The sequence below is a fragment of the Loxodonta africana genome, chromosome 3 (genome assembly GCF_030014295.1).
Source record: "Loxodonta africana isolate mLoxAfr1 chromosome 3, mLoxAfr1.hap2, whole genome shotgun sequence".
Lineage (NCBI taxonomy): Eukaryota > Metazoa > Chordata > Mammalia > Proboscidea > Elephantidae > Loxodonta > Loxodonta africana.
The window spans coordinates 188855860-188872152 of NC_087344.1; the positions used below are offsets into that span (position 1 = coordinate 188855860).

Here is a 16293-nt window from a genome sequence, read left to right on the forward strand (position 1 = left end):
AGCCTAGACCTTGGGACCCTGGGCCCCAGAGTGGGAGAGGTGGCTAGAAGTGGGGCAGGTCTCACTCAGCCCCGGCTGCCCCACCTACAGAGCGTCTCACAGCTGCTGTGCACGTAACCCTGTTCTGGACACCGAGTAGATCCAGCAATGTGGCAGATGGGTTTCCTATAAACAGTTTGCGTGAGAAGATAAGATTGGACACTTGGGGGTAGGAGGCATGAATGTTTTCTAAAATGCATCACTTTCCTACTTCTTCCTCAGTATATATTTTAGGAAATCCACAAGGGCATTCAAACCATTCCCAAGTCTGTGCTGGTGCTCAGAAAGGAATCGCTTTCCTCCTGTGCTCTCTGACATTGGCCCCCAGCCTGGCTGTCTTCCCTCCCTGGTTAAGCCGCAGTGGCCTGGGCAGCATGAATTCCCCATCTTGGGTATTATTACAAATGTGCAGGCCTCTGAGGTCTTTCACAGTCATTGGATTCTCAAACCCCAAAGGGGGCTCCAGAAGAGTTCCGGGGCAGCCCTGTGGGGCGGAACCCCCTCTCTGCTGCCAGCTGCCTGAGCAGAGAGCTACACCCAGCTCAGGCCCTCCGCCTGCCGAGGGGCCTGGGGTGAAGAACAGGATTTCCCGTGTCCACGCCAAACCTGGTTCAGCCACAATTACCCAGTTTCCATTCCAGCCCCGCTTGGTCAGACGTCATATGTTCCTCCGCGTTCCTCCGAGTAGCCACAGACTACGTGGCTAGTGGGGCCAGCAGCAAAACAAGATGTTGGGACTGTGCTGAGGGTTGAAGGGACACCCATATCAGTTCTTTGTATTTTCCTTTGATGCCTTAGGCTTAGCCTCCAAGGTGCTAATATTGAATGTGTATCATTGATGACTAGGTGGGAGATTGTGTCACCCTTACTCAAGTGTGTTGGTAAGTGCTTAACAACCAGCTGTCTGAGGAAAGCATTGATTTGTAGCGTTTGCAATTTCTGAAGTCTACATACTCCTAAGCTATCAATATGATGTCACTGACCAGAGTTGGGAAGGGATACCAAAAACAAAAAAACAAAACCATTGCCATCAATTCGATTATGACTCATAGCGACCCTATAGGACAGAGTAGAACTGCCTCATGGGGTTTCCAAGGAGCGACTGGTGGATTTGAACTGCTGACCTTTTGGTTAGCAGCCAAACACTTAACCACTGTGCCACCAGAGCCCCTGGGAAGGGATACCCATTGCCGTTGCTGTCAAGTCGATTCTGACTCACAGCAACCCTATAGGACAGAGTAGACCTGCACCATAGGGTTTCCAAGGAAGAAATAGGGATTTTTTTTTTTTATAGGGATAGGTACCTTTATATAGTATTTTCACCAGAGAGATGAAGTAAGTGCAGGTAACCTCAAGAGCAGAGTAAAATGTGGTAGAATAGTTAGGAAGTGGTAAGTTTTGAGCATTTAGTATCTTTGTTCTTAATATTTATTTAATTGGAAGCTTATATAATTTAATTTTTAATCATGGCTATGTTTAACAACTGGTTCACAAATTTCCTGGAAAGTTAACAGTTGGCTCTTGCAAGTTGCTGTGAGCTGGCTCCAGCACACCCCTGCTCTTACTCTTCCCCTGTTTTAGAAAATGAGTTTGGGGGTGTGGATTGGGCGGGGTGGGGAGGCCCAGAGAGACTTAGGGAAAGGAAGCCAGCAGTGATTCCCTGGGGGGAGATGTATGGGGTTCCAGGTACATAGTCCTCTCTTTATCCAGGGCCCTGCAGTCTCACCAAGGAGAATTCTGACTCGGTAAAGCATTATTGCATGCTTTCCTGTGTTTGAAGACACCTCCTCAGCTCAGAACTCTGTGCAGGTTGGTTGAACGTTGCTTCATCAGAAGCCTTCACTGGCCCCCAACCTAAAGAGGATCCTCGTGACACACTCTCTCAGCCCCGTAACCCAGGCCCCTTTCCATCTAAGCACTCTGCACACATGTAGTGATTACCTGTATTCCTTCCTATGCATGCTTGCTGTTTGTCTCTCCCTCTACTGTAAACTCCAGGAGGGCCGTGTCAGTCTCTTCACCCCTGAACACCAGTGCCTGCGTGGCCACCGAGCTCCTAGCAAGCACTGAGTTGAAGGGGAAGGGCCCGAGAGCGTAGGCAGAGAGATGGGCAAGAGAACAAGGAGGAGGGAGCAGAAACAGCCAAGCGAGTTAATTGAGTATCTTTGTCCAAGAGGAGGCAAGGCACTGAGATAGGCTGGGTACCTTTTGATCCTTCCAGCTACAAGGGATGCGTGAGTGAGGATGTTCTCAGCTGCTAGTAACAGAAATTCGATTTAAAATGGCCTGAACAATAAGAGAAAACCACTACCTCACATGAAGAAAGGTGGCTCCAGGTTGGTGTTTTCAGCTGCTTGACAACATCAGAGACCTCAGTTCTTTCCTTCTTTCTGCTCCGCTCCTTAGGGTGTGAGCTCTACCCTAGGGCCAGGGCTTCCCGGGGTTGCTGGGAACTGGAGGTGTCACCTGGACACAGCAGTGTCCTACAGAAGCAGTTGGTCTCTTCCTCAGTGGCTCTTTATAGGCGTGAGGAAGCCTTCCCAGAGGCCACATGCCCTTCCTAATCCAGGGCCCGTGCAGCGGACAGGAATAATCAAGATGAATTTAGGCCAGAGGTTCTCAAAGTGTGGTCCCCTGACTAACAGCATCAGCGTCACCTGGGAACTTGTTCACAGAGCCCTGGTGGTGTAGTGCTTAAGAGCTCAGCTGCTAACCAAAAGGTCAGTAGTTCGAATCCACCAGCTGCTCCTTGGAAACTCTATGGGGCAGTTCTACTTTTTCCTATAGGGTCAGAAATTCTCAGGCCACCCCCCAGCCCTCCTGGTGTTTTATGCACGCTAAGGTTTGGCGCATTCCTCGTGACTGGAACTGCAGGTGGACATCTTGCATCCACTGCCTTTAACCAGAATCGTGGACAAAGCTTACACTCCTTTGAAGAGAAGCGGGGTGCCCTGACAAGAGTACAGTGACCGGCTGTGTGACCCTCCCACCTCTGTCTTCTCTCCTTCCCACCAGCTACCAGAGGTTCACTGACTGTTACAAGCGCTTCTACCAGTTGCAGCCTGAGATGACACAGCGGATCTATGACAAGTTTATAACTCAGTTGCAGACATCTATCTGGGTGAGTTGGCAATAGAGGAGAATTAGGGAAGGCATTTGAGATAGTCATGTCACTTGGCAGATACTAGCAGGTATCCTTGACTTGGGTCCTGAGGGCAGGGACACTACTCTGCCCTGCAGTCTCCTCAGTCCCTAGAACCTCCCTTCATGCCCAGCAGGCTGCAGCATCAGTCACCCTCCAACATGGGTATTTTAAATGCCCCCTGCTGGAGTTGTCCTCTGTTGTAATCATGTGTTTATATGTTGTCTGCCCCACTAGACAGGTGAGCTCAGCAAGGGTAGGACTGAGTCTTACTCATCTTTGTATGTCCAGCACCTGGCACAATGCCTGGCACTGAGGAGGCATCTAATAAACTGTTAGAAGTCAGTGGAACTGCATGGTACAAGGGCTGTTAAAAGGACATGATCTCTTTCGTGTCCTTAAGTAGCTGTGACCTCTCTAGAGAGTTGAACTTCCATGCTGTTATCCTCCAGGATGGTCCTGTTAAGCATCACAATGTGGTGTTGCAAAGCACACTCCGGGAGTGGGGGTCCCAGCGGCACCATGGCCAGAGAGGACGCTGCTGTGGAGGTGGAGAGGTGGGGTGTAGAGAGGAGGGTGGGGTGTAGAGAAGAGGGGATATGTAGAGAGGAGGGTGGGGTGGGGCAGCTGCCTGAGCAGGGACACAGGCCCAGGAATGGGCCACCTGCACTCTCTGAGAGTGAGGAACCCAGCAGAACAGGGTGAGTGCCCAGGTGTGGGGCAACAGGGCGGATAGGTTGGGAAGGTCAGATCTGGGGCAATGAGTGCCAAGGTGGGGAGATTGGGTGGCTTAGATGGGTGGTGGGAAGAGGCTCGCTGCAGGCTCATTCTAAATGTTTTCCATTTCATACTTTATCTCCTTAATTACGTAGTCACCTGTCACAGAAAAGCTGGAAAGTATAAAGACACAGGCAGAATCTTACTAAGCACTGTTAGCAGCTTAGCATAGTTCTACTCTGGGCTTGTCTAGTATCATTACAGCGCCTTCCTCCTTTCTTCAGGAAGAAATTTCTGAAATTAAACAGGAGGGGAACCTGGAAGCAATCCTGAATGCCCTGGATAAAATTGTGGAGGAAGGCAAAGACTGCAAGGAGCCAGCATGGTGAGGATGGGAGCCGGGAGGTGAGCTGGGCCAGGGACCCTGACCTCTCTCAGCTGCTCCCCCAGCCCAGGGGGTAGAGGTGCGGAAGGGGCTGCCTTTTATCATCATGAAGGAGACTTTATGAGGGACCCACAGGCAGGGACTGGGCTCATGGTCCCTGAGAGAGAACCCTCTGACAGGGACAAGGCAGGACAGACACTGAACAGTCACCAAAGATGGCTGAAATGCATGGTGCCCCTTGGGAAGGAGAGCGCCAGGGCGTACATGTCGTCAGGGGTTAGGAAGGGAAGTAGTCTGTGGCAGGACTATGGGAGGCCTTCCTGGGGGGGCGCGTTTCAGGACCTGCTTGGCCTGTGGGAGAGAGGGGAGGCGGAATAGCGAGCCTTGGAATCCTGTGGAGACGGGGCTGGCCTGGGCATCTGGTCTTTATTCATTTGTTCATTCAACTCTAGAGAGCACCTGCTATAATACAGCTGATACTGTTTTAGACGTCAGAGATTCAGCAGTGAACAAGACAGACAAATACCTCCTCTCCCAAAGCCCACATTTCCACGGCTACCCAGCTGCCTGTCCTGTCCTGTTCAGGATGGAGAAGGGGGCTGGAGAGGAGTGGAGGGGAAAGGCCCTGAGGCTACCTGCCTCCTATTGCCCTCTTCCTGAACAGAATCTTGCCCAAAGGGAGTAGACATTTTGGGTACTTTGCAATTTTTCTATGCTTTGTGACCTTAATACTTAAGAGAATTAAGTTTTACAACTGAAAAAAATTTTTTGTTTTAAGGAACCTACAGTGGCTTCCACCCCTCTGCCCCTCAGAGCTGACCTGAGCTCACTGGACATTCTGCCTCCCCTGCCCTGTCTTTCCTCATCTTCCCACATCAGCCAACACATCCCGGGCCTCCTAGGGCTGGGCCCTCTCCCAGGCAGCCATCCCCCAATCTTTCTAGCTCCCAGGCTCATCGAGTGAATGGCCCAGCAGGGCACACAGTCACAAGGAGAGACAGGGCTGGAAAGTAGCCTCTACTCCTGGAGCGTTAGAGCTGGAGGAGGGTAATGTGGCAGAGACGAGGAGAATATGGGTGTGCTTGGGAAGGCTAAAATACTGGCTGTGAGAAGGGGCAAGGCAGACCCTTGGGCACTGAAGCTCAGGACAGGTGGTGAGTGTTCCCATCGGGAACAGGAGCTGTGCGGGCCGGCGGGTCTTGGGAGGTGAGGAGAACCACAGGACGTCCTTGAAAGCCAATCTGACTTGGGGGTGAAGCACTTTAAAAGTAGAGCCCTCACCCGGACACGTCCTCTCCGCCCACCCTGTGCCCATGTGGGCCCCGCAGGCGCCCTAGTGGGATCCCGGAGGAAGACCTGCGTGGCGCCATGGCGCCCTACCTCCTGCAGCAGCGGGACGCCTTGCAGCGCCGTGTGCAGAAACAGGAGGCTGAGAACCGGCAGCTGGCGGACGCCGTCCTAGCCGGGCGCAGGCAGGTGGAAGAGCTACAGCTGCAGGTGCAGGCCCGGCAGCAGGCCTGGCAGGTCAGTGTCCGGGCCCTGCCCCCTTTCCCTTCCTGCCCTGGGAGCCCCTCGGATCCCCAAATCGGTGGCTCCTTCCACTCCAACCTAAGGTCCTTCACAGGGAGCAGGAGAGCCTGCCACTGTGGCCTGACGCTCGCTGTGTCTCCATGGACACGTGCAGGGGTCCCCTCACCAGCCACAGCAGTCAGGTTTCCCAGGACCTCTGCTCTCCTAGTGGCCACAGCGCAGGCACGTCTCCCTGCTGCAGCAGCCTGGGGTGTCCCGGAAGCAAACTGTCCCCGAAAGGGCAGGTGACCTGCCCGAGGTAACAGCTCATCTATGGCAGAACCGGAGTTAAAACCCTGTGTATCCAGTGGTCGTTCTACTCCATGGGACGACTGCCTGGATCCTTAAAGTGCCTACACTGGAGCGACCTTTAGAGCCTTTGACACATCTAAAAAATATGCTCCATGTAACAAATGTGTGTCCTTTGATAGTGAATGTAATTTTTGAAAACAGCCCAAAGTTATTTGGGGCCAAGTTGAGGGAAGAGGGTAACCGAGCTGGATGACGCAGGTAGCAGACGTGGGTGCAAAGTGACGAGATGTGTTTTCTTGTTGGCCAGAAATGCGCTCCAAGAGAGGGTTTCCAGTAGGGTCGAACGGTGGCCGCACTGTGGGATTCTCCCGTGTCCACATTTACATATCCAGCTTATATCTACTCAGAGCCATATCACAGCTCCCTTCCTGGGCAGACTCCTCTGCTCCCAACAGGAAGAGGTCCCAGATCTATGGCTCCCGATCCCCGGGGTCTTCTCTTCCCCAAACCAGCCAGCTGCCACCTGAAGGCCCTGCCCTTAGCCTCATCAAGGGCCCTGAGCCTTGGGGAGGAGTCAGTGATGGAAGGCCAGTGCCCTGCCCTGCTCCCTGTTGTGCCGAGCCCTGCAGCCTCCCCACTTATCAGACTGGTCCTGGGGGACTGGGCAGCAGGCATGAAGGTGGTTGTGACCAGGCCCTGGTGCTGTCTTGCAGGTAGGTCCCACAGCTCAGAGCTGGGTCTTGCGTACCCTTGGGGCTGCCCTCCTGAGTTCTCAGGCAAGATGCTATTCCGCCTATTACTGTATTCCGCCAGTGTTACTCCATCACTAGGAGGCCGTGGGTCACTCGCGGCCCTGGGCCCTGGCATCCACATCTGTGCGGGGCCCCTCCAGCTCTGCCACACAGTGCTTTTATCGCAGAGGGGGAGAAAGCCCCTGCTCTTATACCACACCTCACCAGCCAGCCAGGAAGACTGTTTTAAGTTGGTCAGCTAGACAACTGGAGTAAGTGCTCAGCCCAGAGCTCCATGTGGGAGCTTCAGAGAGCCCTCTTTCACCAGAATACCATGTCTGTTGAAAGTCCACTTCAAGAAACGTTCTCTGCTAGAGAATTCTGGTCGGGCCCAGGGATTGGGGGCCACTTTGGGCGTCCTTGTTGGACACAGGCTCTGCTCTGGGGAGGCCTGGCCTCAGTGGTCACAGCACCCGCCTGCCATGAAAACCTGAGTGGTGGGACGTCCTGGCATTCCTTTCCCCTCACACGCCCTATCCGGCCAGTGGCATGAGCCACAGACCCTGCCCATGCAGTCTGGGGGAAACCGAGGCCTGGAGCCCGGGACAGTAGGGGGACAGGTTTGGCTTCTCTTGTGCCCTGATTTGCCTGTCCTCTCCCCCTGACTGCAGGCACTACACACAGAGCAGAGGGAGCTGGTGGCCGTGCTGAGGGAGCCGGAGTGAGGAGACGCCGGGCCCAGGAGCCTGTGGCCCTGGATGACCAGCCTGAGAACAGCTGCAGCAGTGCCCAGTCCCTAAGCAGTGATGGAAGCTGCTGGAGGCGAGGCCTGAGCAGGCCCCACTGCACTGGGCTTTTGATGCCCTTTTGGGGTCACACACACATTACCTTGTTTCTTCTAACTTGAGAATTCTTGGCCAGCTCCCACCCTGGGAATCAGGCATGCTTCCTCTTCAGGGTCTGCCAACACAGAGCCTCTCCTCCGAGCCCCCTGCAGGTCCTGAGCTGTCCCAGGACCTGGCTTGGGGAATCTGTTTTCAATCTCCACTGATTGTCCCCTTGCTGGCCAGCCCAAGAGCCTTGCCCACATCCCTAAATAAACTTCCTCATCTGCACTGTAATCTGTGAGGATGCTTCCTCTGCGGGGCCTCTCCCAGCCTCTCCCGGCCAGGACCCCGCCTGGCCTCCAAGCTGGGTTTAGTCAAGGCCTCACTCGCAGCCCTGAGCACCTCCAGGCTGGGGTGTATGGGCAAGAGGGGGAGCGGGTGTATCTGTCCACCATCTGCAGAGGGTAGTGCAGCCCCATGTCACAGAAACCAGGACCCCTGGGTTCCCTGAGGCCAGGACAAGCTGCCAAGGGAGTGTCACTCTGCCCAACCCCACCCATCCTCCCCTGCCATCTGGGTTAACTCTAAGCAAGCCTTGGCTTATGCGTGGCAGGGTTCACACCCAGAGTAAGCTGAGCCCTCGAGGGAGCTAGCACTTTGGGCTTCTCTCGCCTTGCGTCTCCCCAGCCAGGCCAGCAGGGAATCAAGCAGGATGGGTACTCCCTCAGGACCAGAGGGTGAAGGGGGTTTGGGTATGGGTTGAGGACAAAACTTTCTCCCTGGTGAGGCAGGAGCACTGGTGAGGCCTCACCCTAATCCTGTGGAGAAGACCACCGGGGACAGACAGGAAGACATCAAGTGGCCCGTGATCAATCCTCCCCCCTGCACTCCCACAGTAAACTGAACCCAGTGGCCCCATCTCTGCCCCATCACAGAGGAGCTGCAGCATTAAACCAGACAGACACCCCTCCTGGCCAGCCGGGCCCAGGGGTGCGGGGGGACATCACGTTCTTTGTCGGGTTGGACAGATGGTCCTAAGCCCAGGTGGGTGGGTGGATGAGTAAGGACATGGGTCAGAGAAGGTGCCAGGATGCCCTCCTCCCTGTCCCCAAGCTGACCTGAGGCAGTATTGGCTCCCTGGTGTGGGACAGAGCATTTTTCAGGCTGGGATGTTCTGTCCCTTAGAGAACGGCCCTTCCTATCACTTGGGGGCATGGGGCGGGCGGGGGCTGGGTCCCAAGGTTGTTGACTCTGAAAGGAGGCTACAAGGGCAGGAAGAGACCCGGAGGGCCAGGAGCCCTGAGGAGCTCTCCAGCTCCCTGCCCTTCATGGGCCGTGCCTGCCCACCCGCCAGGGACACAGAGAAGGGGGCCCACTGCAGCACCCCACCTCTCTGTCCTGTGGCCACGCCACTGCACACCTGGCTGGCACTGCTGCTGTGAAGGGGCACTCCACAGCTGCCTGGCCTGCCCAGAGACCTGAGAGGTTGTTACCTCACAACTAGACCCAACTCTATTCCCCTGGCCCTGGCTTTGTGCTGCCCCAGCCTCTCCCCTACCTGATGCTCAAGCCTGACCAGAGTCCAGCTGCCCCCATGCCAGGCCTGCAAGGGGTGTCTTGATGGGGCATAGCCCCTGGGTGAGTGAGGGCATTCCTCCCTGGGGTTTGGCTCCTCCCCGGGGGCCGACAGTGGAAATCGCAGGCTTCAAGAGAGTTGGAACCCAGCTCTGCTCTAACCTATTTTAGACTTCGGAGCCCCCTTCCTCTCCATACTCCCCCTCTCACCTCTCTGGCCTGGCTACTCCCCCCTCACCTCTCTGGCCTGCCTAGCCAGTGCTCAACCTGAGGGTGAGTAGGGGCCGGGGGACCTGAGGCTGCCCCCTGGACCCAGTGGTCCCAGAGGCCATGTTCAGAGCCTGGTGGTCACAGATTGTGGCTCATTCCCTTCATCACTCCCAGGCCCTGCCCAGGCAGCCGCAGCTCCTGACCACAGCATCCTTTCGGGTTTGGCCTACAGAGCTGGGTGGATGACCTCCAGATAGCTCTGCCAGCTCCCCCGTGACCTGCCCCTGCCACGGTCAGGCACTCCCCCTCACCTCCGGGGTACAGCTAGAGGGTATATATGGTGCCGGAGGCTGGAAGGGACAGAGCAGCTGAGTCCCAAGAAGCAGCCCCAAAGCAGCCGCCGAAGGACACACTATGAGACCCCTCACACTCTTGGCCCTGCTGGCCCTGGCCGCACTCTGCCTCGCTGGCCAGGTAGGTAAGTACCCCACTTCCACCCTGTCCATGTTCTGGTGGGGGGCTCCAGGGGAAAAGCACCAAGACCTCCACCCTGCATCCCTTCCACTAGCAATCCGTCCTGCAGGCTCAACCCATTCCTCCCCTGCTCTGCCCAGCCTTGTGGAGGGAGAGGAGGGGAGAGCAAACCGCCACAGAGGCAGGGGAAGGAGGATAAGGGCCCCCGGGGTGAACAGGATGAACTGGCTCCCTTTCCTTTGCAGATTTGAAGCCCAGCGTTGCTGACTCTGGCAAAGGTGCAGGTATGAGGTGGCCCAAGCGGGGCTATGCACTGCATGGCCCCTCGGTGCCTCCCACTTCTAGCCCCTCCACTCGCCCTGGTCCCCTAGCCCCATTCCCTTCCTGCCAGCTTCTGTCTGGCTGGCGGGAAGGCCAGCCTTCTCCCCACCTTGCCCCACAAAACCTGATCCCTGCTCCTCTGCTCCACAGCCTTCGTGTCCAAGCGAGAGAGCAGTGAGGTAGTGAGGAGACCCAGGCGCTACCTGGATCAAGTGCTGGGGTAAGGGAGAAGGGGGTGCTGGGCTGGGCCCTGCATTTCCGGGGGGAGTTGGAGCAGGAGTGGCCTGTGGGGTGGGGAAGTGTCATCCCCTCCTGGCTGGGACCCCAGAGCCCCATGTGCATTGGGAGGGGGTAGGCAGCTGTTGGGGTGTTTGCACGGGCGTGACCATTGTGTTGGGGTTCTCAGAGCCCCAGCCCCCTACCCAGATCCCCTGGAGCTCAAGAAGGAGGTGTGTGAGCTCAACCCGGACTGTGATGAGCTGGCTGACCACATTGGCTTCCACGAGGCCTATCGGCGCTTCTATGGCACGGTCTAGGCCCTCCAGTCCTGCCGGCCCAGCTGGCCACCTCGGCCCTCCTCACGACCCCTTCTCCCCTCACCCTGACCTCCCCGCCCTGTGAATGTGGAGTCCGGTGTCACACTTGCTGCTCCCAAAATAAACCCCAGAAGAGGAATCAGTGGGCCAGTGAGTCTTTGTCCGGTCTCTGCAGTTCAGGAGAGAGGTGGGGATGGGGTGAGGCTTTACTTCTTCAGATTTTAGAAAGTGTTTCCTAAAATCGACTGTTTATTTGTATCTGCCTTGTTCCGGAAAGCATTTAAGGTGAATTCCTAAAGGCTAACTAGGGTTCCAGCATACCCCCCTCCCACCTCAACCTATCCATGCCACACCCACATAGGCCCAGACACCAAGGGCCTGGACACACTGAGTACAGAGGTTGTGTCCAGGATGGACAGACTCATCTCTGTAGGCAGAGAGCTGCTGGCAGAAGGCACTGCCTGGCCTGGGAGGCAGGAGGCAAGGGGGCCGCCTCCTGGGCGCGTTAGCAAGCATTCAAGGTGGGCCGAGGTGAGCTGTGTTAGTTCTTCCCTGGACTGAGCAGACTTCCAGGAGCACCAGAAATGGGGCCAGATGAGGGGGCCCCAACACCCCCATCCCAGCCTGGGGAGGGAAGGGGGGCAGCCCTGGCCTGGACACACGTGCCTCTCCCCTCTCAGACCCTCAGCACGTTCCCCGGCTCCATCAAGAGCACCCTCACACACCCCACCCTCACACATCCTCTCAGCCAGCCTCCCCAAGCACCCCTCTCCCCTCCTCTGCCTTCTCTCCTCTGCACTCGCTCCTCAGCCACTCTAGGTTCCAGGCTCAGATGTGCCCCCACTCAGTCAGCACTGCTGGGGCCTGGCCTCTGCCCCCGCTCCAGGGCAGGGTCACAGACAGGCTTACTGTTGTTTGGCCCTGGTGCCCCCCTCCGGGGGGCCACCCTGTAACAAGGGGCATGAAGCAGGGGCCCGAAGCAGAGAGGCTGTGAAGGTGGCGATGATGAGTAGATTCCCGGCCACCGCCACGCCTAGCGCGGCCACCGTGCCCACCAGGCCTAGGGCAGGGTCCTGCGTGGCCAGCCAGGTTCGACGTGACCCCATATCGGCCAGCACTGCCTCCAGCTGGAAGTGGGTGCCCAGAACGGCGCAGATGTGGAACAGCTGGTGGCTGTGGCCTGTGGGGAAGGTGAGCAGCTCAGGACACGTCCCCCATTCCCAGGGCGGCCCTGACTCACCTTGTGACCTGGAGCCAGTCAGCCCTCCCTCAGGGCCTGCTACTCCCCCACTACACTGGAAACAGGAAAGCCTGCTTCCCAGAGCTGTCCGAAGGACTGCAGGAGCTGAGAGGCACACAGCTCCCAGCATTGTAACTACATTCAACTAGTTCTGCTGTTATCTGAGTGGTGGGGTGGGGACGAGCCTGGACCCTGAGGACCCTTCCAGACACCCTCTGATTATAGGAAGACAGGGAAGTCCTTCCTGTCATTTGTTTCCATCCCTCTGGCTGGGATACCCCATTTACGCAGTTCGCTATGTGTGCTTCCGGGAAGCTGCCTCCCCCTGCCCCTCTTACCAATGTAGTCAAAGTGTCCTGGAGCCAGACGCTCAGGCAGGTGGGAGGTGAAGAGGAAGCCCGTGAGCAGTGCACAGAGGAGGTGGTAGCAGTGGCTGGCGCTCAGCGCCTCCTGCCCACAGTCGTGGCCCTGGCCCCAGCACAGGTTGAGCTGGCAATGGAAAAACAGGGCTGGGAAGGGGCGCTGGAGTGCAAGCAGTGTGTCAGGGGTCTGGTGAGGATGCAGACGGGTGCACATAGCTGCGCTGGGGCTGGGCCTTGGGGGTTGGCACGAGGGCTGAGGCTAGAGACTGAGGGGCAGGACTGGAAGTGGGCTCCCTGAGGGTCAGAAGGGGGGGAGCAGGAGCCGGGCAGGAGTCCAGGCACCCTTACCCGATAGAAGAGCGGGAGGTTGTCGAACAGGAAGGGGTAGGCGAAGGCAGCTGTGCGGAGGGCCTTACTGAGCCCAGGGCTTTCTAGCTCGGGGAAGCTGAGAGGAGGGAGGGAAAAGTAGTCTGGTCACCAGCCCTGGGCATCAGAAAAGGGCAGGGGGACCCCTTCAGCCTTGGACCAAGATGAATGTCATTGTAGCTTAGTGGCTAAGAGGGCCCTTAGGGCATATGGCCACCTCTGTAAATGCCCACATCTGTAAGCTGGGGATAAAGACACCTGCCTCTTAGATGGCTGTTAGGGATGGTGCTAGTGTAGAGTCTGGCACAGTCCTCAACAAACGTGCCCGTTTATGTTGCTATTACTGTACAAGGGCCTGAGGCACGGGAACAAGACCGCTGGCCGCCCGTTTGGGGGAACTCACCGGGAGTAGCAGGAGAGGCCGGTGCACAGGAGGGAATTGAGTGCGGCGGTGGGCACAAACAGCTGGTGCAGGCGGCCGTTCAGCCAGGAGGCTGGCATGGAGTAGGCAGCATAGGCAAAGGCACAGCCTGGGGCAAGGTGGGGGCGGGAGCTGAGGCTCAAGGGGCGTGGCGGGAGAGGCTCCTCCCCCACGCGCCACACCCCCCTCCCGCCCCCGAACCCCACCCCGCCCCACCCCGCCCTCCCGCCTCCGATGCCGCCGGGCTCACCCAGGCTGTACAGGCTGAGGGCTCCGTAGTCTAGGAAGTAGCAGATGTGACGCGCGCGGGGCGACATGGAGCTGAAGGTGTGCGCGCAGCACGACGCGAAGGGGTAGAGACAGGCGGGCAGCAGGAAGATAAGCAGCGGCCAGTGGTATGCCTCCGCCCGGAAGCCCGGGCCCCCTGCCAGCGCCAAGAGGCGCCACAGGAAGTACCTGCGGCGGGCACGTGCTCAGGCCGCCGCGGACCCCCGCGACTCCTCCTGCTGCCCGCGGGCCTCAGTGGCCCCTGCCCGCCTGGGTATCCCCTCTGAGCCCAAGGCTGCTGCCTGGAGCAGAGCCTCCCCTCACCAAGTGGGTAGGAAGTGAGTCCAGATGTTGACCGTCTCGTTTGTCATCTGGAAGGAGCTGAGGACACAGTCCAAGGCCGAGCTGGTGGGGCGACGGTAGCCAGACATAATGCCATCTTCCCAGAACACCTGGGGCGATGGTAGGAGGATAGAAGAGGGGAGTCACTGCGCCTGGAGCCCTTTCACTTATGAGGGATCCCTGGAAGCAGGGTTTAAGAGGATGGTCTGGAAATCACAGTGGCCCCAAAGCCACACTAAAACTAAACCACCTTACCACAGGTGTCAATACCCGGAGGACAGATGAGAAACAGGAGAAAAGGCAGAGTGAGGGGACAAGGTAGGATGACGGTGGAGGGGGCATGGCCAAGGTGCTCAGGGGAGGAGACTCTGGGCAGAGGGGTATGCAGGACAGAGGAAGAGTCTCACACTGGAACAGAGCGGCAGGGATAGGAGTTAGCCTGCCGGAGAGACTTTCCCAATAGCTAAGGAGAACCTGTGTCCCAGTTGGTCCCCTGGAAACTGGGGGTTGGTGGGTCAAGCCCTCACCTGGGGGACCTGGTGGACTTGCAGGAGCTGGGGCAGCTTGAGGCTGAGCATGGTGGCCTGGTGCCTCCACAGTGACCTGGAGAGAGTGGAGGGGGAGTCAGTGTCTGCACCATCCACAGGCCCTCTTCACCCGGGTTCTGGCTGGGCCTTTTCACTGAGCCCCAAGGGTCAGACTGTTGGGGGGGTGCTGGTAGTAGCTGGCTGCTGAGCGGCTTCCCTCAGACCGGGGGAGTCTGGGGCTAGCGCCTGCCTTCAGTCATCATAACACATAACCCCAACCCCTCCCAGGCTCCTAGCCTTGGTAAATTAAGCACCTCCCCCTGCCCCCCCCCCCCCGCCCCACCACCCATTCAAAGGGGCTGGTCTGCCTCAGCGAAGCATGGAGTGGCGAAGCATGGAGCAGCAGGCCCTCCCCAGCTGGGAAGCTAACCTCAGTTACCAACCTAGGCCCTGGATCCAGGTTCCCAGCCCCGAGTTTCTGTCTCAGAGAACTCTGGTTCCTGGAGCCAGCACAGAGAGCCCAATCACCCCCCACCCCACCAGAAAGCTCCTTGGCCCACAGTTGCCTGGGCTGAACACAGAAGACTCATGGCCCTCAGGGAAAATTCCTGGAGAGGCCAGGTGCCTGCCGGCAGGGCAAGGCATTACAGGACGCTTGGCTGTCTCTGAGCATGTCACTTGTGTCCCTGGGGGGCATTTGAGGTAGGTCCCTACCCATTCTGAGCCCCTTGCCTGTTAGCCCCAGACCTGTGCTCTGCTGCCCCGTCAGCCTCTCAGGCCACCCCCCTCCCCAGACACATTGTTTGGCACAAGTAGAAGGGCTGGGCCAGCCTGGCTGGTGGAGCCGCCCCTGGGGGAGGAATAGAACACTCCCCCCACTCTATGTTCCCAAGCCAAAATTTTCCAGCAGCTCTACGGCCTAGCCTGGCCCCACCTCCTGCTGCTGCCTGCTTCGCCGTCCATCTGTGTGTTTGTCCATCTGTGTTTCCGTTTGTGCCGAACATACTGTGGCCCCACACTGCCAGTTAGTCCCCCAGGCCTGTCTGCCGTTCAACAGTTTGGGAGCCCTCTGCCCCTGAGCTGGATGCTGCAGACCCAGCTGGGCACAAGACAGCCCTGGTCCCGAGTTTCTGCACCCCTGTGCCATTTTAAGGCAGATGGGGGCCTCCCAGGGTAGCCCTACCCCCAGGAGTTGGTCTGGTCTGTCCTGAAGTGCTGCCCATCCTGCGGGGGAAGGGAGAGAAAGATGCCGGGCACTCTCTCTTCTCAGGGTCCCTTCCCTTAGCAGTAGGGTTTGGAGGCTTCTGGAGTAGGGTGAGGTATGCCCTGTTACCATGGAAATGGGCAGGTCTCTGGAGCAGGAGCTTTACCTCTGTTTCCCAGAGTAGGCGTCAGAACCTCGGAAGGTGAGCCTTCTTACCCTGAGCTTGAGGGGTGCTCCTAAGCTGGTGGGTTAGCAGGCCCCGGCTCCACAGGCGGAGTCCCAGGCTCCTGCCAGCCAGGCAGAGGGGAGGGAGAGAGGCCAGGCAGGCGGGCCAGGCCTGGGCGGGGAGTGGGGAGACAAAGGGGAGTGGGGGAACAATCCCTGCCTTGTCCAGCCTCCAGAGAGCAGCGCAGGGTGGCCCAGCCCCATTAGCAGGCAGCTCACTCGCCCTCCTTCACACAGCCAGCCCCTCCAGCTTGACCCAACCCCATTAGATGAGACCGGGTAGAACAGGCTGGGGGCCCAAGCCAGCTGGGACCAGGGTGATGGAGCCCACGCCCTAAGGCCGGCTGCGCTCCAGTTCCAGGCTCGCCCAGGAGTTGAGATTGGCTCTGCCTTAGGCCGGGCAGAAGGATCCAAGCTCCCACGGATCTTGAACCAGACTTCTGAAACCACCTCCCACCATACTTTCCTGTCCCTTAACACCTGGAACTGGGCAAGATTCAGAGCAAATGCCTTTGGTCAATGTTGGTTCAACCACGAGGGATCCACCAAGCGTTATTTACC

The 16293-nt window shown here is 57.9% G+C and overlaps 3 protein-coding genes across 3 annotated transcripts in view; 2 read left to right on the forward strand and 1 right to left on the reverse strand.

Moving 5' to 3' along the window:
• PMF1 (polyamine modulated factor 1) overlaps window positions 1-7618 on the forward strand; it is a 41789-nt gene extending 34171 nt beyond the window's left edge. Inside the window, exons 2-5 of the mRNA XM_003415147.4 lie at window positions 3055-3160; window positions 4183-4283; window positions 5612-5807; window positions 7507-7618. Of these exons, the coding sequence (XP_003415195.1) occupies window positions 3055-3160; window positions 4183-4283; window positions 5612-5807; window positions 7507-7560 (457 nt within the window). The 3' untranslated portion in view covers window positions 7561-7618. The remainder of the gene's footprint in view (window positions 1-3054; window positions 3161-4182; window positions 4284-5611; window positions 5808-7506) is intronic.
• A 2192-nt stretch (window positions 7619-9810) lies between these two features.
• Window positions 9811-10778, forward strand: BGLAP (bone gamma-carboxyglutamate protein). The gene is made up of 4 exons (XM_003414939.3): window positions 9811-9925; window positions 10167-10205; window positions 10393-10462; window positions 10649-10778. The coding sequence occupies exons 1-4, from the start codon at window positions 9862-9864 to the stop codon at window positions 10776-10778; spliced, it is 303 nt and encodes a 100-aa protein (XP_003414987.1). The 5' UTR covers window positions 9811-9861.
• Window positions 10779-11683: 905 nt separating this feature from the next.
• Window positions 11684-14604, reverse strand: PAQR6 (progestin and adipoQ receptor family member 6). The gene is made up of 7 exons (XM_023554081.2): window positions 14304-14604; window positions 13759-13886; window positions 13418-13623; window positions 13150-13276; window positions 12729-12825; window positions 12357-12507; window positions 11684-11958 (listed from the first exon to the last, which is right to left on the reverse strand). The coding sequence occupies exons 1-7, from the start codon at window positions 14352-14354 to the stop codon at window positions 11684-11686; spliced, it is 1035 nt and encodes a 344-aa protein (XP_023409849.1). The 5' UTR covers window positions 14355-14604.
• Between the last annotated feature and the right edge of the window lie 1689 nt (window positions 14605-16293).